The 24,886-nt window shown below is 46.4% G+C and overlaps 1 protein-coding gene across 3 annotated transcripts in view; it reads left to right on the top strand.

The window, feature by feature from the left end:
• The window catches only part of GALNT1 (polypeptide N-acetylgalactosaminyltransferase 1), a 211,919-nt gene that overhangs the window by 168,407 nt on the left and 18,626 nt on the right, over window positions 1-24,886 (top strand). For all 3 annotated transcript variants that reach the window (XM_054018826.1, XM_054018828.1, XM_054018827.1), the window contains 2 exons: window positions 11,963-12,102; window positions 20,815-20,913. In XM_054018826.1, coding sequence (XP_053874801.1) covers window positions 11,963-12,102; window positions 20,815-20,913 — 239 coding nt within the window. The remainder of the gene's footprint in view (window positions 1-11,962; window positions 12,103-20,814; window positions 20,914-24,886) is intronic.

Consider the following 24,886-nt stretch of genomic DNA (forward strand, 5'->3'; position numbering starts at 1 on the left):
ATAACAAAAAAAGCTAGAGATAAATTGCAAATAAATTTCAGCAAAATTGTTTGGTGATTCCTTGAACATTTTTATGTAAAATAGTCTAAATTTTAAGCATGCCAAACCTCTACTTGCTCTTCACCAATTGAGAATTAAAAAACAGGCTCTGTTTAAAACAATCTGGGTCACAACATAAATGTAAGGCTCCTGCTTCATATGACGTGATTCATAGATGGATTGAAAGGAATATGCAAAAGATTACAAAAGACAGTCTTCTGTATTATTTATGGAGAATCATTTGCTTCGGAAATAAGTCTTTTTCTAGCTTGAGGTATTGTGCAAATTTCCTCTGTAAGAAGAAAGAAACAAAATAGAAATAACATTTCAAATGGGACAAAGGAGCATGGTAAAACATTGTGATATAAGTGCAGCAATTTGTACCTATAAATGTTGTCTAACACAATTAAAATGTATCTTCAGTGATTCAACCTATTTTACTTTGTTTTTCTATTACTATTCTGAGTAATGGTTAACTTCAAATATTCAAATATATTGATAAATTGAAATGTATTTAAAAGGTCACTGCTTATCATTGTCCTCCTCAAACGCCCAGAATGCATTTCCCCATTGAAAATCATCAACAAATAATGTGTCCCTGGTGTCACTAACAGAAATCTCTCTCCAAACTCTCATGTGCACAGTCTTGAAGGAAAACATTGTACATACTGTACCATTTACCTTTTAGTTTACCTGGGTGTCTAATGGTTGCTCAATGACTTTGTCTCTCCTTTAGTCACATACAGACTATAGCCACTTCGGTTTGTTCACATTATGAGAATTTGAAGATTAACCTATAATTATGGATTATTTTGATGTATTGAGTATTTTTGCAGCTTTCCTATATTTTTTATCATCTTTTGTCCCCCTATAGGTTTTAACATAATTACCCTTATTTTTGTCTGCATTGGGTTTGTCTTTTTCAGCTAAAAAAAAGTTAAACCAGGCATTTACAATGCACAGCCTGTAGTTGAGTATGGTTGAGCCCACAGCTTGTTGGAACTTTGTGAACACTGGCATTCTATTCTGTATAGGTTTGTTTGTTTGTTTTTTTGTTTTTTTATATACCACACTCCTCACAGAAGTATCTGAGCACATTGTAATAGTGCTTTAAGCAATGTGATTACATATTAGCCACGTGTTGTGTTCTCATCCTATGTATCTCATCCATTAGCCACGTGTTGTGTTCTCCCCCAGAGGGAGAAGCATGTGGAGTAGTGGAGTGTCTTGTTTTGGTAGGTGGTTTTTTGGTTAAATCTTTCTGTTGCAATGTGTTTATATTAGGGGAGGCAAGGTCAAAGAAATGTGCCTTGCACGTTGAGCAGAAAGAGATGAGGTTTGTGATAGTTCTTCTTTCCTGAGGGAGTTCATTCCAGAGTCTCAGACTGCCTCTGAAAAAGGTTGTGTGCCTGAGCAGACTATCTTTACTCTTACTGTTGAGTTTCACTGTGCCAGAGGAGCTCTGTCTTGGAACTTTAAAAGGTCTTTTAGGTACTGAGCCTAGGTCATAGAATACTTTGAGACCTTAAACTTGTTTCAAATTCTATGGAAAGCCACTGCAGAAAGTGAAGGACAGATATTATGTGGTCACAGTAGCCTGTGTTGCTGGGGAGATACAGCACTGAGTTTTGAACTAGTTGCAGTTTCCCAGTTGCTGAAGCATAACTTGTGGCTGTAGTGGTGTGAGCGCTCAGTTTCAGTGAAATGAATCCAGCAGTACTCCTAGACTACAGACTGAATTGACCAGTTGTGGATATGAACATGCAGTCCAAGGAGACTGCAACATGGCTGCAAGCTCCTCAAAATATTTTCCTCTATCCCACCAGTATCACCTCTGTTTTGCTCAGACTCAGCCAGGTGTACTTCATCCATGAGCTGATTTCATCCAAGCACTGGGCCGTGTTGGTGGTAGTGGTGCGGTAGTTATATGGTGAAGGGTAGGTACAGCTGTGTGCCATCTGCATATTGCTGGCATTTGAGTCCATGTTGTTGTCTAACCAGCTCACCTAGTGGTTGCATGTAGATGTTGGAAAAATACTGGAGTGAGAAAATTGATCCTTTTGGAATCCCACAAGTGAGGGGACTAATGGTGGAGGTTGCAATTTCCCATCACTATGCTTAAGGTTTATCCCTCCTAGAAGGACTCATACCATTTTAGCTCATTGCCCTGGACTCCTGCCATCTCTCTTAGGTGAGACAGTGATGTCTCATGGTCACTAATATCAAATGCTGCACAGAGATCTAGGAAGGTGAGAATGGATATTCCTCCTCTATTCATTGACAGGAGGAGATCATCCACTGCCCCTAGAGCAATTTCAGTTCTTCAGGTGATTGCACATGTCCGTTCCACTTCAGGTGTGTGTGCACCCACTGCACCAGAGTCGGAGATTTTTCCCTTAGCAGTACCTGTCGGAGCTGCACATGCATCTTCCACTGCTTCATACTGCTACATGATGGCATAACGCAGGGGTAGGCAACATATGGCACACGTGCCAAAGGTGGCACACGAGCTGATTTTCAGTGGCACTCATACTGCTCACTCCTGGCCACCAGTCCGGGGGGCTTCTGCATTTTAATTTAATTTTAAATGAATCTTCTTAAACATTTTAAAAACCTTATTTACTTTACATACAACAATAGTTTAGGTATATATTATAGACTTATAGAAAGAGACCTTCTAAAAACTTTAAAATGTATTACTGGCACATGAAACCTTAAATTAGAGTGAATAAATGAAGACTCGGCACACCACTTCTGAAAGGTTGCCAACCCCTGGCATAAAGGGAGGAGCCCTCAGTTGCTTCTTAGGGCTCATGTTAAGTAGTTGGGGAACACTGATTTGCTTCTGCAAGATTCTGCCTTTTCAAGGAATTTCTTTTTTTCTTGTAAACAGTTAATTAGTGGTATTCATTAGAATTATTATAGGTTTTTCTTATCAGAGGTTGTCAACTCTGGCAGCTGGGCTGTTGAGACACCCAATATGGGTGCCAGTTATTTTGGTGCAACAACAGCACCAGAAATACCTCTGTACTGGACTCTTCAATGGCCTATGAGACAAGCCAGCTGGTTCCGGTGGAACCTCAAGCCCTGGCTACTTATTTACATCAGAGTCATGATCAGCTCTTGGTACCGTGGTGCACTTGATCTTCTGAGCATCCAGTGCTTTCTTGACTAGTGCAGTCCAGGGTTGAACCCATCATGCTGTCCCTGCTGCTCATGTCTCCAGAACACCTCCGGACCTTGGCACACCACCACCATGATCAGGCAACTCTGGGTCTGAGGTAGAGTATTATGCCTCTTGCTTGTGGGGTAGACAATGACAATGTCCTTTGCCTTCATCAAGGGAATTCCATTAACAGTACCCACCAGATTTCTAGAGACAGAGACCATTGGTGTAGTTGTGGCTGGGGTCCTGTGCCATACCCATGACCTTACTGAAACCTGTGGGACATGCCTCCCACTTCCAAGTCCTCCCCAATTCCTCAGCCTTTCAGATCTCCTAGCACAGGGGTTCCCTAACTGTGTCATGTGTACCCCTGGGGGTATGCAAGATATCTAACACAAGAACATAAGTCCATTAATAGCTATTAGCCAGAATAGGTAAAGAATGGTGTCCCTAGCCTGTGTTTGTCAGAGGGTGAAGATGGATGGCAGGAGAGAGATTACTTGATCATTACCTGTTAGGTTCACTCCCGCTGGGGCACCAGGCATTGGCCACTGTCGGTAGATAAGATACTGGGCTGGATGGACCTTTGGTCTGACCCAGTATGGCTGTTCTTATGTTCTATGAAATCATCATGGCAAATATCCTCTCTGCCTTCAAGAGCTAGGAGAACCGAGACACGGTACCATGTCCCTTCTCAAGGCTTATAATGTTTGTATACCCATCCTTTGCCAGGTTCCTTAGTTGTCTCAGCAGTGAATGAAAGAGCAGGTCAGAGTCAACCCTCTTCTACCTAAAAGGACAAAGACTCAAAGAAATTAGATCATTTTGGTAGGAAAAATTTATCCCACATTTGGTGTACAATTCATATCACTAATCAACAAACCTTATTGGCGGGATACAACTTCTCACTGTGGGCCAATATGCTAAAGCTCTCAGACAAGTTGGCAGAGGATGCCAGACAGGAATTCCAGGCAGTGTTAGATGAAGGCAGTCTGATGGCTCAGACCTCTCTGCAAACATCCTTAAATGGGGCAGATTCAGCATCCAGAGTCATGGCATCTTCAGTGTCTGTGTTATTCAAGGCAGACTGGAAATCTGTCTGTTTGCCTGCCTTGTCAAGGACATACCAGTTTCTCCACCCCCTATTTTTTCCAATAGGTTATCGGACTTCCTCTGTCCTCTTCCAAGAAGTACAGTCTCTTCTCCATTTGGGAGCTGTAGAAGAGGCTACCTCTCTTCAGTGAGAGTAGGGTTTCTGTTCACGCTACTCCCTGGTTCCAAAAGCAAAAGGAGGCTTCAGGCCCATTCCATGACCCATCCTCCTTCTCATTATCAGTGTCTGTCTGTCTGGTGGGCCTGGGATGATTCTGCCCTTTATACCAATGTGTCGAGATTACCTTGGTACCACAAGGCAGCAGAGGATGCAAATGTAATGCCCCACTAAGGGGAAAATCTCCAACACTGGGGATGCGCACACCTGAAGTGGAATGGACATGTGTAACATCTGAAAGAAAAGCAGTGACAGAACAGGTTAGTAACCATTTTTCCCATGTTTTGACCTAGATCCTGATTGTGCAATATTTAGGATGTTGGCCTCTGTTAGATGAGTGTGTAGTCTGCCTTTGGTTAACTTCTGTATGAGCTTACTCAGGAATTACAGGTTTGACACTGGGTGATAGTTGGCTATGCCTGAAATCTCCAGAGTGGGTTTCTTCAGTGTTGATCAGACTGTTGCATGTTTAAAGGAGGAAGGGACATTTCTTTCTCTGAATCAGGTGGTGGGTATTTAAAACCACTTGGACAAATATCACAATTGTACACCATTGAATGTGACTTTTGAATTTTTTTCTTCATGGTTATGACTTGAATTCTTATTGTCATTTAGTAATGTGACAGAGTTGTAATAGCATTTTTCCAAAGGTCAATATAACAGATTCTGTGGATGAATGAATTTAGAATACTCTAAAGTTACAAGAGACTCGTTCCTTTGTCTTGAGGCATAATGACAAATAAATGCTTCATCCATCAGCTACTCTTTTCCAACCGAAAAGTGAGGAGCTCCATACTTCAGCTATGTTTTATGTCATACTTGTTCATTAAGGAAGCCTTTCTTTTTATTTTTTCACCTTGATTTATGAAAAAATATTTAAGTTGCTTGGAAAAGGCTCTTTTTGGTTTCTTGCAAGTATTTTGGAGTTTTATGCTGGTGAGGTGTGATAGTGTCATTCCATCCCAGCAAACTGAGAACAAGCCAGTACTGACAGTACACCAGGTTTTATTCCAAATTCTTTTTCTCCAAGGATGATGTTTTTTCACGCTATATCTTCACACCCATAATTTGGTAATTCACTACAAGGCAAGCTTACCACAAATATTTGTCCCCACATCTTTACTCCCATCTTGGTACAACCCTTCTGTAGGTTTTGGGTGAGCACAAACTCTTCGTAATCTTTTATAGGGGAGAAAATTATTGATCCATATTTCTTGTTCTCAGAACATATAGCTATACTCCTCCACCCCTTTTCAAGTTGGGGAATATTTTTTCATGTTTAAACTTTTGTGAATCTTTATTCAGCTACGATATAATGATCACTCACTGCTATAAGTAGGTAGCTATGCAGCTCTTTATGGTGAGTTAGTTTAATGACTCAGTAGGCTAGCTTTGAAATATTCCAAACTCAATCACACAAGAACAGGAAAGCCAGCAGTGATGGTTCTTCTATTATAATTATCTTTAAAGAACATGGATTACAAAAAACTACATTTTCTTACTTTTACATGAAAATGCTGTCTCCATAAAACAAAATTCTCAGACTCCCAAACTGTAGCCCAAACCTGGTCCATTTGATGTATTTATATGGTCCATATGGCGTATTTAGTTTGTGTAGAAATCAAAGTTTTCATTTGTTTTTTAAAAAGTACATTTCTAGCTTGTATGCTGTTGAGGATAAGAGTGAAACTGTGAACAGTTTGAGTGTAAATTGTTGCAGTTTTTGAGAGTTGGAAACTCCCCTGTTCCCATTAATCTCATTGATGTATTAACTTTAGTGCCTAATTATGATATTTTAAATGTCAGCATTAACTATTTAATTGCTGATCGTTTTAGCAAATGGGATGGAAAGGACTAAGATTCAAGTGCACATGTGAGAAGGTTTCTGAAGGAACGGAAGTATCTGAGGCCTGGTCTACACTAGGCGTTTATGTCGAAGTTAGTGCCGTTACATCGAATTAACCCTGCACCCGTCCACACCGCGAAGGTATTTAGTTCGATATAGAGGTCTCTTTAATTCGACTTCTGTACTCCTCCCCGACGAGGGGAGTAGCGCTAAATTCGACATGGCCATGTCGAATTAGGCTAGGTGTGGATGGAAATCGACGCTAATAGCTCCGGGAGCTATCCCACAGTGCACCACTCTGTTGACGCTCTGGACAGCAGTACGAGCTCGGATGCTCTGAACAGCCACACAGGAAAAGCCCCGGGAAAATTTGAATTTGAATTCCTTTTCCTGTCTGGCCAGTTTGAATCTCATTTCCTGTCTGGACATTGTGGCGAGCTCAGCAGCACTGGCAATGATGCAGAGCTCTCCAGCAGTGATGGCCGTGCAATCTCAGAATAGAAAGAGGGCCCCAGCATGGACTGATCGGGAAGTCTTGGATCTCATCGCTGTGTGGGGTGATGAGTCCGTGCTTTCCGAGCTGCGCTCCAAGAAACGGAATGCAAAGATCTACGAGAAGATCTCTAAAGACATGTCAGAGAGAGGATACAGCCGGGATGCAACGCAGTGCCGCGTGAAAATCAAGGAGCTAAGACAAGGCTACCAGAAGACCAAAGAGGCAAATGGACGCTCCGGATCCCATCCCCAGACATCCCGTTTCTACGAGGCACTGCATTCCATCCTAGGTGCGGCCGCCACCACTACCCCACCAGTGACCGTGGACTCTGAGGATGGGATATTGTCCACGGCCGGATCCTCGGACATGTTAGCGGACGGGGAAGATGAGGAAGGAGAAGAGGTGGACGAGGCAGTCGACAGCACTCACAACGCTGGTTTCCCCGACAGCCAGGATCTCTTCATCACCCTTACAGAGATCCCCTACCAACCGTCCCCAGCCGTTACCCCGGACACAGAATCTGGGGAAGGATCAGCCAGTAAGTGTTGTAAACATCTAAACATTTATTTTTAACAGAACAGGAATATTAACAATTAAAAAAATGGGTTTCTCATGATTAGTTTGCCCTAGGCGCTTAACGGTTCAGTCATGGGCAGTGCAACTATTGAAAAAAAAAATCTAGCAATGTCCAGTTTTGCATGATTGTCCTGCCCAAGCCGCTCTACTGTTTAGTCACTGCTACAGCAGCTAGAGTAAAATGCGGTCTATATGTCCGGGGATGGAGCAGAAATCCTCCTGTGACATCTCAAGGAAGCTCTCCTGGAGGTAATTGGAAATCCGTTGCATTAGGTTCCTGGGGAGAGCAGCCTTATTGGGTCCTCCGTAGTACGACACGTTGCCGCGCCACGAGACAAGCAAGTACTCGGGAATCATTGCTCTGCACAGCAGGGCGGCATACGGCCCTGGTCTTTGGAGGCTTTCCCGGAGCATTCTCTCTTTCTCGCTGTCAGAGATCCTCATGAGGGTGATGTCGCTCATGGTGACCTGCTTTGAATGAGGTAGGGGAATGTTAGTGTTGGGACTGCTTTACCGTTCCTTTACAGAACTGTAACCGCTGGTTTGCAGCCACGCGGTGGAGGCGGGAGAGGGGCAGCCGAAAGGGATCGTTCCCGGGGACAGCCGCGAGGGTGTGGGACAGGAGCAGAGTTCCTGCTTGCCGGATTGCTGGCAGCAGGGACCGACATTGATTTCAATGTGAAATGAGGCCATTGCTAATATTAAAGTTTTAAGCTGCCACGAGTCTACGGCTTACCATGTCTGCCTGCAACAGAAATTCCGTTGTCCTGACACGGTTCTCAAATGTGCTGTGCAAGACCCCAGGCACTGAATGCGAAGGCCAAGAATTCGACCTTGTGCTGAGTGCGCATGTGATAGGTGCTGTGCATGGTCTTGTTCACAGAGAAAGACTATGTTCTTTGTTCACAACTACATTTATCTTTCTGAGGAATTCACTCCCTTTTTCCCATTCCCACAGCCCCATCTGCGACTGTCTCACAACCTAGCCTGGCATCACACTCCCAGAGGCTAGCGAGGATTAGGCATAGGAAGAAGAGGACACGGGAGGACATGTTCTCAGAGCTTATGGCCTGCTCCCGAGCCCAGGCAGCACAGCAGACCCAGTGGCGGGAGAACTTGTCCCAAATGCAGCAAGCAAACATGGATCGGGAGGAGAGGTGGCGGCAGGAAGACCAGCAGGCGACTCAAACCCTGCTTGGACTACTGAGGGAGCAAACGGACACGCTCCGGCGCCTTGTGGTTTTCTGCAGGAGGACAGAGCCCCACTGCAGTCCATCTCTAACCGCCCTCCCCCGCCACCAAGTCCCATACCCCCCTCACCCAAAGTGCACAGAAGGAGAGGCGGCAGAGTCCACGCCAACTCTCACTCCACCCCTGCAGAGAGCTCTAGTAGCAGAAGGCTCTCATTCCCCAAAATTTGACAAGTTCTTTCCTTCCCGCCTGACACAAGCCCCCGTCCAAGTTTCACCTCCCAGTTCCATGTGTAGTTGATAATAAAAAATGTTTGTTAACTAATGTTTCCATCATGTTCTTTTGGAGGAGGGGGGGAAAGGGGGATGGTAATTGGACAGGACAGTCACCTTTGGCAGGGTACATAGGCGGGGGCAGGTACAGCAGCAGGGCACATACACAGTGCAGTGACTAGTTGCCCTGGTCAGTCTGGGAGGTGGTTTTCATGTTCTGTAGTGGGGGGTGGGTTGCTCTGTGACTTTGTGGCGGGAGAGGGCAGTTACAGATCTTAAGCGGCGGTCCTTATGCAGGATCACAGAGCCACACAGCAGGAGATCTGTAACCGTCCTCCCCCTGCCACAAAGTCACATAGCCCCCCCATACACACAGTCCCGATCAGGAGGGGTGACAGGCTCCGTTGAAAGAACCAGCCCACCACAGCGGAGCCTGTCAATCCTTGAGTTTAGAAGCTTTCTTTGCGTCACTACACTACACCCGCTCCGCACCACAATCCGCGTCCCAGTTTTAAAAAATTCCCGCGAAAACAGTAGTAAAGAAAACGGTGTTCATTAACAAAGTAGAACTGATTTTATTTCGAAACGTGTGTTGGAAGTGGGGGAGAAGGGGGTATGTAACTGGAGAGGATAGTCAACATTAACTGGGTAAAGAAACGGGGGCAGGTTCGGCTTCTCTGTACACAAACTTTACAGTCACAGGTTACCCTGCTCACTCAGGAACCTAGCTTTCAAAGCCTCCCGGATGCACAGCGCGTCCCGCTGGTCTCTTCTAATCGCCCGGCTGTCTGGCTGTGCGTAATCAGAAGCCAGGCTACTTTCCTCAACCTCCCACCCCACCATAAAGGTCTCCCCCTTGCTCTCACAGAGATTGTGGAGCACATAGCAAGCTGCTATAACAATGGGGATATTGGTTTCGCTGAGATCACAGCGAGTCAGCAAGCTTCTCCATCTCCCCTTGAGATGGCCAAAAGCACACTCCACCACCATTCTGCACTTGCTCAGCCGGTAGTTGAAGAGTTCTTTTTCACTGTCCAGGGCGCCAGTATAGGGCTTCATGAGCCAGGGCATTAGCGGGTAGGCTGGGTCCCCGAGGATGACTATAGGCATCTCCACATCCCCAAGAGTTATTTTGTGGTCCGGGAAGTAAATACCTTGCTGCAGCCGTCTAAACAGACCAGAGTTCCTGAAAACACGAGCGTCATGAACCTTGCCCGGCCATCCGACGTAGATGTTTGTAAAACGTCCCCTGTGGTCCACCAGTGCTTGCAGCACCATGGAAAAGTAGCCCTTTCTGTTAATGTACTGGCTGGCCTGGTGGTCCGGTGCCAGGATAGGGATGTGAGTTCCATCTATGGCCCCACCACAGTTTGGGAATCCCATCGCTGCGAAGCCATCTATGATCGCCTCCACGTTTCCCAGGGTCACTACCTTTGGCAGCAGTACATCGATTGCCTTGGCTACTTGCATCACAACAACCCCCAGAGTAGATTTGCCCACCCCAAACTGGTTCGCGACTGACTGTCTGGCGTTGCAAGCTTCCAGAGGGCTATGGCCACTCGCTTCTGGACAGTCAGGGCTGCTCGCATCCGGGTGTCATTGCGCTTCAGGGCAGGGGACAGCAACTCACAAAGTTCCAGGAAAGTTCCCTTCCGCATGCGAAAGTTTCGCAGCCACTGGGATTCATCCCAGACCTGCAGCACTATGCGGTCCCACCACTCGGTGCTTGTTTCCCGTGCCCAGAATCGCCGTTCCACGGCATCAACATGACCCATTGCGACCGTGATGTCCTCGGCGCTGGGTCCCCTGCTTTCTGAGAGGTCTGTGCTACTCTCAGACTTCAGGCCATCACCGCGGTGACGTAGCCTCCTCGCCTGACTTATCTGCATCTGCCTCAGGGAAAGGTGTATGATAAGCTGCGAGGCGTTGAGAGCGGCCACAACTGCAGCGATGGTCGCAGTGTGCTCCATGCTCGCAGTGCTGTGGCGTCCGCGCTGTCACTGACTAGAAAAGTGCGCGAACTGATTTCCCGCCGGCGCTTTCAGGGAGGGAGGGCGGGAGTGATGGACGGATGACGACAGTTACCCAAAAGCACCCTGGACACATTTTTTTTACCCAGAAGGCATTTGCGGCTCCACCCAGAATTCCAATGGGCAGCGGGGACTCCGGGAACTGTGGGATAGCTGCCCACAGTGCACAGCTTCCAATGTCGATGCTTTCCCCATTAGTGTGGACTCACAAAGTCGAATTACTGTCCTTAGTGTGGACACACACGTTCGACTTTGCAATATCGATTCCAAAAATTCGATTTAAGTAAAATCGAACTACTCTCGTAGTGTAGACAAGGCCTGAGAAAGAAAGAGATTCAAAGACCAGGAAATGGGGGAGGGAGGGAAAGAGGGTAAGAAACGGGGTAGAAATAATGGCAGTCCTATATTAGCAGACTTCCCTATCTAATGATCATGAATTCAACAATAAAGTACTGAACAAATAATAACTAAAAGGTTAATTATTTAAAGTCCATATTCTACCGTAGTTGTTTGTGCAGACCTCCCATAGACACAAGTGAGAGTTATACTGTGGGATGGAGAACATAGTATGTGGTCCCAAATTTCAAGCCTGCAAACAGAACTTCATTAAAAGTGGAATTCTGCCTTCAACATAGACCCAGGTGTATATTACGTAAGAATGATCCTGCAACTTATGGTGATAATGATTAAAGGTTTCATCTTTTTCTTCCCTGTTAGCTCAGTCAGTGATTTGTATGTAAATTGTTCCATTAGACACCAATAAGGAATTGTCATATGTCATACAGATTCAGTGGCTTAGCCTTTCCTGTGTTTAGAAACAAAGACACAAGCAGTAGTCTCCACTGTGTGACTTTTCCTCCAGGTGAACAAGAATTTTTTTTTTTTTTAAAGTATACTATATTAAAAAAAATTCCTGTCTGCCTTTGCCATAGAGGTGTATTTAGCTGGCTTGTTACGGACAAAGTATATTTGAAGCATGTAACATGTATTGATCACATTTGCATTATCCTATTCAAATTCAACCGTTTAAAATTCACTAGCAAACACTGTATGAAATAAAGCATTTTTCTCTACAGGTGTTACTAAGGTAGATTATGGAGACATATCGTCACGCCTTGGGCTAAGACACAAACTGCAATGCAAGCCTTTCTCTTGGTACCTGGAGAATGTCTATCCTGATTCCCAAATTCCACGCCATTATTTCTCTTTGGGGGAGGTAAGGATTATTTTTAATTATATACTTTTAATTTTCCTTTTTGTAAGGGATATCACACCATAACATCCAGTTTTTGAGATCTCATTTGAATAGTAAAGCTGAAGTCAGTGACTCCAGCACCAAAGTGCAATATCTCATAGCTCCATGTCTTTCATCTGTAAAATGGTATATTTGACTTGAATAGTTTGGTGAAGTATTACCAAGTGGTTGACCCACAGTGTCAAAGGTTGGGATTTCTTGTCCCTATTTACAGCAGTACTGAATTAGCATGGAAGAGCTTTATAGAAAATATTTCAGACACTAGTGCATATTTTGTTTTATTCAGTTTCATTGATGTGTGCATGGTGCTTTACAAACAGTTAAAAATAACAAGTAGCTTAGGGTTTGTCTACATAGCACACTAGTGTGCACCAGCTGAGATGTAAATTCTGGTGCGCCCCAGTGTGTCATATTCTGTCTCTGTGGATCCTGATGGCACACACTAAAACTTTTAGTGCATGCCATCAGGATCCACACAGACAGTGCATGACACATTGGTGCCCATTACCAATGCCCATTGTTGTGCGCTCGTGTACAGAGTAGACAAGCCTGTAGTTGCATTAGACATAAAACATTAAGGGATTACAAATAACAAAGCATGAAGAAAGGAGTTCTTCGAGTGCTTTCTCATGTCCATTCCATGTTAGGTGTGTGCGCACTGCGTACCCTCTTGCTGGAGATTTTTTTGCCTCAGTGGTATCTGTTGGGCCGGCTCAAACGTCCTCTGGAGACATGCACTTATGCGTCGGCATAAGGGACGCCACCGGCCCCACACCCTCTCAGTTCCTTCTTTCTGTCTGTGACGGTTGCTGGAACGACCATTCTTGCTGTGTCAGGGCTTTTTTCCCCAGTGGTTTTGGACTCTTCTTTGTTTGTTATCATAGTTTACTGTATACATATAATTAGTGTTAGTGTAAATAGTGGTGTAAGTAGTTCCTATCGTCGAGAGACTTCTTCGCCCCAAGGGCTTCGGGCTTCCAGCCTTGTGCCTCCGGTGACAAACCTATGACAGTGAGTGACCCGCACTCCGGCTACTTGAAGTGTCAGGGGGAAACTCACATGACGGACAAGTGCTAGATCTGCCAGGAGTTCCGACCCTGCACTAAAAAGTAGACCCATTAGGCTGAAGGCTATCTTCATGGAAGCCTACCTTAGATGAGTCTTAGAGCCGAGTCGCTCCGTTGGTGTGAAGTTCCCCCTGGCACCATTCACTGTCTCCGGTGCCAAGGAAGAAGCATAAGAAGCAGCACACCAAGAGGGAGCTCACCAGTGCAGAAGAGAGGCAAGCAGAAAGAAGACAGCTGAGAGACCCGCACCAGGCCACTCATCCTTGCACAGGCCAGTGATGGCACCGTCGACCTCGCCTAAAGTATTGAGTCCGGTGGGGGACCCTTCACTGATACCTGGGAGCCTCTGTGGTGCCAGTGGTCTGACAACTCCATCGACCCAAGAGATTTTCCAAGTAGTGAAGGACCTTTCTCTGCCCGTCCCAACAACTCCAAGGGGACACCTGACAGCTTTGGTGACCAGAAGGTGGGAACGAGAAGCAATGGGCTCCTTCCTGGCACCAGCCCCTAGCATCCTTGAGTGGCAAGCCTTCCGTGATTCCAGTGTCATGGTCGCCGGTCCCTGGAACCCTGGAGGCAGAAGTGGGTGCTGCTTTACCATGGTCTCTGAGAGAAGAATTCTCTTCAGAGTCTGAAGGGGAATCTTACATAGCAGCTAAAGCCCAGCACCGGTACCCAGTTTATGCACCACCAGACTTCGGTACCCCTCCCTTTGCCGGCATCTGGCTAGTAGTTCACTGGCCAATGCAGTGGCCATACTGGAATCCCTGGGGGTTTCCCCTGGTGCAAGGTCCTTCCTCCTACTCAGTTGTTTCCAAGGAACATTCTATTGCTCCTTCCCACTTGGCACCGACCCCTGACTTCGGCACCGATCCCGGTACTGACATCCAGGAGATGTCTCTGATGGATGTATAGGAGGAAGAGGAAAGAGCCCCTTCTCTGTTGCAAGTCACTCCTCATCTTCCCCAAACGAGGCTGTTGCAGGACCCAATAACCTGCTTCGGCAGGATGACTTCAGGTCCCCTCAGGACCTTCTGAAGCAGGTCATTGCAAACCTGGGCCTAGAGATTGAGGAGTTCAGAAAAACATTGCACCGCCTGATTGATATCCTGGCTGCGGCAGCTCCCTGCAGGGGACTTTGCCCATTAATGATGAGGTTATGAGACCGGTCAAGGCCCTGTGGCAAACTCCTTGTTATCTGCTGTCTTCCCCTTGCTCCCCCTCCCCCCAAAAAAGAGGGAGAGAAGGACTGTGTGCCAAAAAGCAGGTTTGAGTACCTGTACACGCACATACGTACACCTCTGAGGGCCCTGATGCTGTCTGTATCCAATTAAAGGGACAGGCAGGGACAGTTGAGCACTACCCCAATCATAAAGTCACCAAGAGACTAGACCTTTTCAGAAGAAAGATTTATTCAACTGGCAGCCATCAGCTACATATCTCCAACCAGCAAGCTTTATTGGGGAGATTAAATTTACACAAGGAGTCCCACAAATTAAAATCTTAGGTTTCCCTGCCCCAAGATTCAAGTCAGGAGTCCATGGCCCTCTTGGAGGAGGGTAAGAATGGGGCCAATACTTCTCTCCAAATGGCTCTGGATGCTGCGGACTCTGCAGCCAGGACAGTGGCCTCCGCTGTCACCATAAGGCGTTGTTGGCTCCAGTCTTCTGGGCTTCTGCGTGAGGGTCCAACAGTCTGTCCAGGACCTCACCTTTGAAGGCTCCTCTCTTTTCTCAGAGAAGACGGACACAAAACTACATGGCCTGAAGGACTCAGTGGCCACTCTGCGTTCCTTAGACCTTTACACCCGGTCATCTTTCAGGAAGAACTTCAGGGCCTAGCAACCTCTCAGGTCTTGGCGCCTCCAAGACAGGAGCCCTACAAAAGAAGAGGTTACAAACAGCACCATCTCCCGTCTATCTCAGCCTGCCAGTCAGAGACACTCCGGTTGGCCCAAGCAGGCTTTATGAAGGTGCCTGAGGGTGTTATACCAGTCTCTGTTTCAGATTCACCCCCTCTTGTTTTTGGACTGTCTGACACTCTTCAGTCCAGCATGGTCATACGTAACATCAAACTGTTGGGTGCTGAGTACAGTGTCAGTCGGATATACCCTTCAGTTTTTATCAACCCCGTCTCCCCTCTTCAGGGATGCATCTCATGGGCAGCTCCTCATCCAGAAGGTGCAATCCCTCCTACGTAGGGGTGCTGTGGAAGACGTTCCTCAAGATGTGAGAGGGAAGGGGTTTTACTCTTGGTATTTCATAATCTCAAAGGCCAAAGGGGGCCTCCTGCCTATCTTGGATCTGTGTCATCTCAACAAATCTCAAGAAACTGAGGTTCCGCATGGTTTCCCTAGCCTCCATCATTTCCTCCCTGGATCCAGGAGACTGGTACACCACCCTCAACTTAAAGGACGCTTACTTCCACAGCTCTATCTTCTGTGGCCACAGAAGATTTCTCAGGTTTATAGTGGGTCAGCGCCACTACCAGTTCAACCCTCTTCTCTTCCCCCATCCCCTCCCACCCCCTGCTTGACCTATTGGCAGCCCCTTGGGCTTTCACAAAGTGTATGACGGTCGTAGCAGACTAGCTGATCAAAGGTTGGTCACAGACTCAAGTACAGAACAGCATAAGCATGGTCTGAGCCAACTTCCGAGTGCTGGGTCTGCTAATAAACAAGCAGAAGTCAACTCTTGTCCCAGTTCAGAGAATATTGGGACAGTGATTGACTCGACCTAAGCCAGGGTCTACCAGCTGGAGGCCTGATTCCAGACCATGTCGGACCTGATATCCAGTGTCATGGTCCACCCAGTTACGACAGCTCAGGTTTACCTCAAACTACTGGGGCACATGGTGACATGTACTTACGTGGTTCAGCACACAAGGTTGTGCCTCAGTCCCCTCCAGATGTGGCTAGCATCAGTTTTCTCCCCAAGCAGACACCACCTAGATGCACTGCTCACACTCTCTCCCCCTTTCCACCCTGGTCCTTGCCTCCTGGACTGGTGAAAAGACCCGAGATTGGTAATGACAGGTGTGTCCTTTGTTTACCCCTCAATCATCGGTAGTCTTAGTCTCGGGTACGTCAGACATAGAGTGTGGAGTCTACCTCAACAACCTCAGGACTCAGGGCCTCTGGTCCCAGGAAGAACTCTCCCTGCACATAATCGTCCAGGAACTCAAGCCGGTATGCTTAGCATGCCAAGTGTTCCTTCCCTAGATCTCAGTTGAGGTGGTGCAAATCCTGACAGACAATACCATGGCCCTGTTTTACATCAACAAGCAGGGAGGGGCTCAATCTTCAGCCTTGTGCCAGAAGGCCATCCATCTGTAGGACTTTCACGGAGCACTCCATTCATCTCAAGGCGTCACACCTCCTGGGACCCCGGAATGTGCTGGCAGATCACCTCAGCAGATGCTTTTCCTCTCACTGAGTGGTCCCTCCCTCCGAGAAGTCACCAGATTAATCTTCCAAAGGTGGCTGGACCTTCAAAACAAGAAGTGCCATCAGTTTTGTTAGCTGCGTGGACACAGCCTGGGCTCCATCTCCAATGCTTTCCTACTCCCAGGGGCAGACTGCCTATTTTACACTATCCCCCAAACCCCTTGGCTCACATGGTCCTCCTAAAGATTAAACAAGACAAGGCAAGAGTTATTCTGATAGCCCCAGCATGTCCGCAGCTGCGTTGGTTCAGCAAGCTCCTGGATCTCGCTGTGGTAACTCCACTCTTGCTCCCATTTTGCCCAGACCTAATTTCACAAGATCATGGCTGGTTGCTTCATCCAAACCTTGCCTCCCTGCATCTGTCTACACGGATGCTGCATGGCTGAACCCTGAAGAACAAGCCAACTCAAAACAGTTTTGGCAGATCTTGTTAGGCAGTAGGAAGCCTTCCACCAGGACTACCTACTTGGCCAAATGGAAGCATTTCTCTTGGGTTTCATAGTGTGCGCGCTCTGCATCTTGATCTTCCCTTCAGTCTATCTTGACAGACTGTTTGCTTCACTTAAGAGGGCCTGACCCTGCTGCTTTATCTGCTAAAGTGAACTTAGCAGCCATCTGAGCCTTCCATCCCACAGTGAACAGCAGGTCAGTGTTTTCCCACAAGATGACAGTTCGATTTCTCAATGGGCTGGAGGGGTTATATTCTCAGGTCCGCAGCCGACCCCCCGATGGGACTTAAAACCTGGTTCTGTCAAAGCTCACAGGTCTCTTCCCCTCCCACCCCCTTTCTATCTTGAAAGGTCTCCTTTCTGGTGGTGATCACCTCAGCCAAAATGGTTTCTGAAATCAAGACCCTTACATCAGAACCAGTCTACATAGTGTTTTTTCAAGGACAAGATCCAACTGTACCCCCATCCGGCCTTCCTGCCGAAAGCGGTATCACAATTCCAAAACAACCAGGACATTTTCCTGCCAGTCTTCTTTCCGAAATATCACAAGAACTCTGAGGAACGAGAACTTCACTCGTTGGATTCCTAGGCATGCCCTCTCCTCTTATATTGAGAGGACTAAATCTTTCTGCAAATCCACATAGCTCTTTGTGGCAATAGCAGAGAGGATAATGGGGCTACCTCTGTTACCCAGGCCATGTCAGCAGTGTTCCTCCCAATCAAGACCTCTACAGATCCATAACCTGGGTCATCGGTGCATACCGTTGCATCCCACTATGCCATCACCCAACAAGCCTGAGTGAGACGACGCCAGTTTTGGAAGAGTTGTGTTGCAGTCAGCATGTCCATGAACTCAGAGGCCACCTCCTGGGGCACTGCTTGTGAGTAACCTAACATGGAATGGAAATGAGCAAGCACTTGAAGGGAAAAAAAAAATGGTTGCTAACCTTTCATAATGGTTGTTCTTTGAGACATGTTGCTCATATCCATTCCATGACCCACCCTCCTACCACACTGTTGGAGTAAACCAGCAAGAAGGAACTGAAAGGCGAGTGGGGGGCAACACATAAGCACACAGCTCCAGAGAGTGCTAGAGCCGGCCCAACGGATACCACTGAAGGAAAAAATCTCCGACAACTGTGCACACAGCATGCACGCACCTAACGTGGAATGGAGATGAGCAACACCTCTTGAAGAACAATAGTTACAAAAAGTTAGTAACTGTTTTTTTTAATGCAGCGAGACAATGGTTACAACAGTGGAAGAATAGGAAATACATTTGTTAGACATGCATAGAAATGCATCTTCTGTCTCTGAGTGTGAGAGTCAGTTCCGGATACTTCCAAGGAAAGTGCAAGAAACCTTGTAGTGGACAATTAAGGAGTAACTTGCCATAGGTAAGGTGGAGTTTCCATTGGACACTATAAACAAGTAGTGCTTTAGTACTCTGGTGCATAATAATTTACATCCTTTCTTTGAAAAAGAAATATTTTCATCCTATGTAACAAGAACATCTGTGATCACTTTATCTATACAAATATCTAATCCCCTTTTTAAAAAATTTACTCAGTTCTTGGCTTCTATTGTATCCAGTGACCAAGTCCCATGGCTAATTATGCATTACAAATATGTATTTCCTTTACAATTTCAAATGTTACATCTTTCAATTTCATTGAATATCTCCTTGTTTATATAATATGAGAAAAAGGGCATATAGGACATCAGAGTTCACCTTCTGTAGTGCCAACCGTGGTTTTGTATACTTCATATTTCCTCTCTAAACTAAACAGACAAATCTTTTATCTAGGGGGGTATCTTTTCTGCATCTAATTTTTGTAGGTTCTCTGAATCCCCGTATTTCACCTATGCCTCTTTTGAGGTAGGGTGACCAGAACTAATCACAGTATCTAGAGAACGTACATTTGATTGACAAAATGGCATTTCATTTTTTTCTCCATCTTTTATACAGTCTCATGCGTAGTTTGAATTTTTGACTGCTTGTGCATACTTGAGTAGAGTTTTTTGTTGAAGTAACCATGATGATGTCTAGGTCTCTTTCCCGAGTATTTACAGTTACTTTAAAACCTAGGAATGTGTCTGAGTAGTTCAGATTATTCATTGCAGCATGAATAGCTAACAAGTCTTGTGCAGCTCCATATAATATTTCTCAGAAATTAGACACTGACTTCCCATCCTGGAGCAGTAGTACTTGCATGGACTGTGAGATTATTTCCCCCAGAGCCACTGGGAAGCGAATAGGAGGCAGGAGCCGATCACCCCTCCCAGTCCCTAGAAGCAGGGCCTCTCCCTCCCCCCTCACCCCCCCCAAAACACATGCCGCCCTCCACCCACTCAAGGCCAGTGGAGGAAACTGCTGAAGGAGATGCTGTTTGGGGCTATATGGTGACATGCCTGGGGTGGATTGTTAGGAAAGCTGTGTGGGTGAGTGTTCCTGGTGTGCTTTCTTCTTACATTTTGTCCTGCACCAGAGCCATCCTTGTTGGTTTCTGGAACAGAGGCAGGCAACTTACCTCAGAGGAGTAACTGCAGGAGGATTTCTGTTGCAGGAGGATTTCTGTTGCATGTGTGAGAATCTTGTGGGGACTGAGTGTCACTAGAGATGCACAATATTTGACATTCCTGTTGCATTTGTTGTCAATGAATTTCCAGTGTCTTTGTTTCTGATTTTATGTAAACTAAATATTTCTCACCTACAGAGTGACTAATCTTAACTGAAGGCTCGATATATACATTTAATATAAATATAAAATGAAGCTATTTTTAAGACTTGCGAGCACAAAAAAAGCAGAAAAATGGAGTGCAAAGCAGTTTTGTTTGTCGGTCTTCCCCATGCTCTCCTATCACATTTGGCTGAACAGCTATACAGATTTTCCAGAAATAGACACCTGGTATTATTTGGGACTAAGTGAGAAAGTTCATCCTGAAAATAACATTTTTATAAAGCCAACTGCGAGAATAACTATATTTTTATTCCATAGTGCTGTAAAACCTGCTGGTATTACATTTTTCACTTTAGTCTTTTTGTGTTTCCATCCTCTATTGTATTAAATTTCAGTAGTTCATTGGAGGGAAGGGGGAAGACAACTGGGGGCATCTGTTGGTAAGATAGAATGACTTGTTTCTAAAATATTCAGATTTTATGATCAGCTGAAGGAAGCAAGTGAAGTATAACTTTTTTTATATATATAAATATAATTGGCTAAACTGGTTTGGATAAAATAACCAGCCCAAGTAATATACAGCATTTTTTTTTTTTTTTTTTTTTTTTTTTTACATCCTGGTGCTTCAAGTTTTCAAAGCAGTATGGAAAAACCTTCCTATAACTCTCAAATCAAACCTGAATCTTTTGTGGTTAAAAGTGTATTTTGTTTTTTGTGTGCCTATGATTTGACTGGTTCCAAGTTAGCATTAGAAGCTCTGAAATAATATGAGACTGGTTTCATAGATACCTAGTTTGTCTGAAACCAGGAAATTCTGTAAAGCTCATGAGAGCCTGATCTTATAAGTTATAAGCTTTGGACACTGGGACGCTTATGCTCAGCTATAACTCCAACTGTTTAGAAGATTTGTTCATTGCTATTTGTGAATCCAATGCCAGTGGTATCCTCTGTGGGTTGATTCTGTCCCCCCCCCCCCCATAACTATTAATAAAACCTGTCTTGATGTATGTTATGCTTTATTTCTTCTCCAGATAAGAAATGTGGAGACAAATCAATGCCTGGATAACATGGCGAGAAAGGAAAATGAAAAAGTTGGAATATTTAACTGTCATGGAATGGGTGGAAATCAGGTGACAAAATATTTTACAACTTTAAATTATTTCAGACATTGCTCATCTGTCTATACATAATTTCCAGCACTTTCAATAATTAACGGTACAGACAATGTGCTGTTTAAAAAACCCTAATGTGAGATATGGCCTGTAAGATGAGTTAAGAGTACCTAAAAAGGTTTGTTGTTCTTCGAGTGCTTGCTCATGTAGATTCCATTCTAGGCGTGCGTACGCCCACGTATGCAGCTGTCAGATTTTTGGTTTAGCGTACCCATAGGGCCAGCTGTGGCACCTTCTGGAGTGCTGCACTCATGCTGCAGTATATCAGGCACCGCCAGTCCTACGCCCTGCCCTCTCAGTTCCTTCTTACCGTCCAGGGCGGTCAGTCGGAGCACCTTTCTTGCTTAGCAAGAGCTAGCGGTTGTCTGCCATTCTGAACTTCATGCCTTAAGGCTGTTGCATATAGTTTGCTTTGCCGTTAAGACCTGACAGGGGAACAACGCCGGTCGCCAGACAGAAGGCATCCACTTCGCTGCTGCGTCGGGAATCCTGGGGAAGATCCCAATCATGTTGCTGGTCGAGCTGGGTGAGCTTCCAGATCCCCGCGGTGCTACTCTTCGGCACAGGGCTGATGCTCCCCATACTATTCCCAGCACCGTTCACTTTCTCAATAGTCGTCCTCTAAGCGTCGGTCCTGATCACCAGCACGGTGGGAACGTTTCCCGTCCCAGTACCGGTCCCCCTGGCACTGGTACTGCTGTCCATACTACAGTTACCATTCAGTTATGCCTGGGCAATGGTTACTGGTAGCCACGACCAGCAAACAAACACAGGTGTCAACGGCTCCTCCCTGGTCGCGGGTTCCTTTGGTACAGAGGGCCAGTTCAGCCCATCTGCATAGTCTCATCGGCTTTAGTGGGCACCAGAGCCTGCTTCCTCATTAGTGGCACTGCAATGGCAGCACGGCCAGTGGCCTTATTGGAGCATCTGGGGCATACCAGTTGTGACACTGCCTCCTTCACCAGTACTCATGGGTGGCCTTGACGGAACATCGTGTAGCAGCCCCACCGGTACTGGAAGCCCACTCTGAGGTCAAGGCGGAGAAACCTGTGCCCACCCCAAAGTCTCTTTCTCCGGCGGTGGTTGAGATTCCAGCACCCCCACCAGCGGTCCAGTCTTCCTCGTCGTCCCCACACAAGGCCATCGTGGGGCCTTCCAGAGCTAGCCCGCCGGATGACTTTAGGGAGCATCAAGGCTTTCTCTGGCGTGTGGTCAAGAACTTGGGGTTCAAGGTGCAAAAGATGGTGGAGCAGCACCCAGCCTGTGCATGAGGGAGCCCTCAAGATAGCCAGCGCCTTGAGGCAGACTTCCTCCTCCATCCTGCCCACCTCGAAATGGGCCGAGAAAAAGTACTTTGTGCTGGCCAAAGGTTTCAAATGCTTTTATACCCCCCCGCCCTCAGGGTCACTGGTTGTATCTGCAGCCAACGAAAAAGGAAAGCAGGTCCCCACCTCCTTGATTCCAAGTTTCTTACCGTCTTGGTTTCTGGATTTATTTGGGGGAGAGACTTATTCTACTGCCAGCTTGCAATTCCAGTGGTGATTCATCAGGTCCTGCTGGGCCAGTACAATTTTAATCTCTGGGACAGTCTCAAAAAGTTCCAGGAATCTCTCCCTCAGGGTTGTGCCAAGACTTTGTCATTCTGGTGGAGGACGGCATGGTGGTGGCAAGATACTCCCTGCAAATGGCATGGGACACGGTAGATTCGGTGGCAAGTGTGGTCACACTGGCGGTGGTCATGCAACATAGTTTCTGGCTCCAGACTGCAGGCCTCTCCCAGGATATGCAGGCCTCGATCCAGGACCTTCCCTTTGATGGAGCTGATCCGTTCTCGGACCAAACGGACACTACGCTGCACGTGTTGAAGGACACTAGGGCTACCCTTTGCTCGTTGGGTATGCACACACCACAATCAGCCAGGAAGCTGTTACACTAATAAAATACCAACAGGATCTTATAAGAGGGATAAGACAAAATGCCATGTTTATTGTAAGTACAGAGAGAGCAAGAAATCAAGATATGCAATTCAATATTTCACTACCATTCCTTATTCATTCTCACACTCATTCATACAAGTTCTGCAGAGTTGTTATAGTTACTATCCTAGAGGCTGCTCATGGCAGAGTACTGGCCAGGTTGCCTGCACACGAGGGTGGAGCCGAGTCCTTGTCAGATGCGCATCCGATACTCCTGGAGGGTGGTTGCAGAACCATACTCAGTCCCTGAGATTTTGGTTCTGTTCCTATAGGATTCCTACAAGTCTATGGGAATCACTTCATCATGCTGATGTTTGTTTGAAGTGATTATCAATCAGCAGGTAGCACATCCCTGATGGCTGAGTGTTATCTTGTTCTTCGGAGTCTTCAGCCCTCCATGGGGGTGGGGGGGAGGGAGGCACTTGGGTAGATTCCAGCTTGCCCTGCGGGGTCATCCGGTTATCTCCGTGCTATACATTCCTTGGCCATGGGAGATCACAGTTATAACTCTTAGGCTGGCACCTTTTGATTTGCTAATTATTTACATCCTTTATCTTTAAGTCACATCTTACACTTATGTTTTACTACCTCCTCTTCCTTGACATCCTTATTTTACAATTCTATTTTCCAAATGTGACAGACTTTCATCAGTCTATTTAACCTTTTTAATACAATAGCAGAAAACAAGCAGGATAATAAACGAAGGGGGTAAGGGATTTCTGCAAGACCAATTTCAGAGCACAGTTGTTTTAAGAACAGCTCTTATCACCTCCTCAAACAGACTCTGTCTGTGGATGTGTAACTTTTCACATAGAGATACAGGGATGACGGCTTTAATTAGCTTGTCCTTGATGCTCAAGCTTCTATACTCCTTTCTGTTGGCTTCCTTTGGTTTGGGGCCTAAAAGGGGATACATCTATACCTATGAAATGACAAAGACATATCTCTCTCTCTCTCTCTCTCTCTCAACATAATCCTTCCAACAACCGCTGCCGCCAAGATCCTGGCAGCCTCGTCAGGGACCTACAAGGAGAAGAGACACTAATTTTAGTCGTCGCCCTTCTTCCTCCTGCTCGCCAGCCTAGCCTGAGGCTGCTAAACACCAGGGGGCCAGAAGCAATCATTTTCAGGGTGCACCCGAGAGCAACACCCTAGTCAGTCAACCGGATCCTACCTGTCTTTTCCTCAACCGCCTTTCCCCCTACCACTCGTCCTGGTCATGGGTTATGTCGGACCACTGGGTCCTGGACATAGTGTATTGGGGCTATACTCTGCAATTCTTGGCTGCCCCTTCTTCCCGACCCCTTCCCCCCCATTTTCCTGTCCCTATTCAGTGACCCTTCTCCTCGTTCAGGAGGTAGAGAAGCTCCTGGGTTTGGGGACTCTGGAGGTTTCCTGGACATGGAAGGAAGAGGATTCTACTCTCGCTACTTCCTAATACCGAAGGCCAAAGGGGGCCTCAGACCCATCCTGGACCTGTGGGGCCTTAACAAGTCTCTCAAGAAGTTGAAGTTCCACATGATCTCCCTGGCCTCCATCATCCGCTCCCTAGATCCAGGGGACTGGTATGCTGCTCTCTACTTAAGGACGCTTACTTTCATGTCTCCATATTCCCGGACCACAGGCACTTCCTGCGTTTTATAGTGGTCGGGCGTCACTTCCAGTTTATGGTGTTACCCTTTGGCCTGTTTTCAGCCCCCAGGGTGTTCACGAAATGCGTGGTGCCGGTAGTGGATTACCTGAGACAATTGGGAGCAGGGGGGAATCCAGATCTTCCAGTATCTCAACGATTGGCTCATTAAGGGCAGGACTCCAGGGCAGGTCCAACAGAGCTCCAACCTGGTGTGATTCATCTGCAACAATCTGGGCCTGTTAATAAACACAGAAAAGTCCACGTTAACGCCAGTTCAACACAGAGTTTATCACAGCAGTTCTCGACTCCACGCAAGCCGGAG

Source organism: Malaclemys terrapin, chromosome 2 (genome assembly GCF_027887155.1).
Source record: "Malaclemys terrapin pileata isolate rMalTer1 chromosome 2, rMalTer1.hap1, whole genome shotgun sequence".
NCBI lineage: Eukaryota > Metazoa > Chordata > Testudines > Emydidae > Malaclemys > Malaclemys terrapin.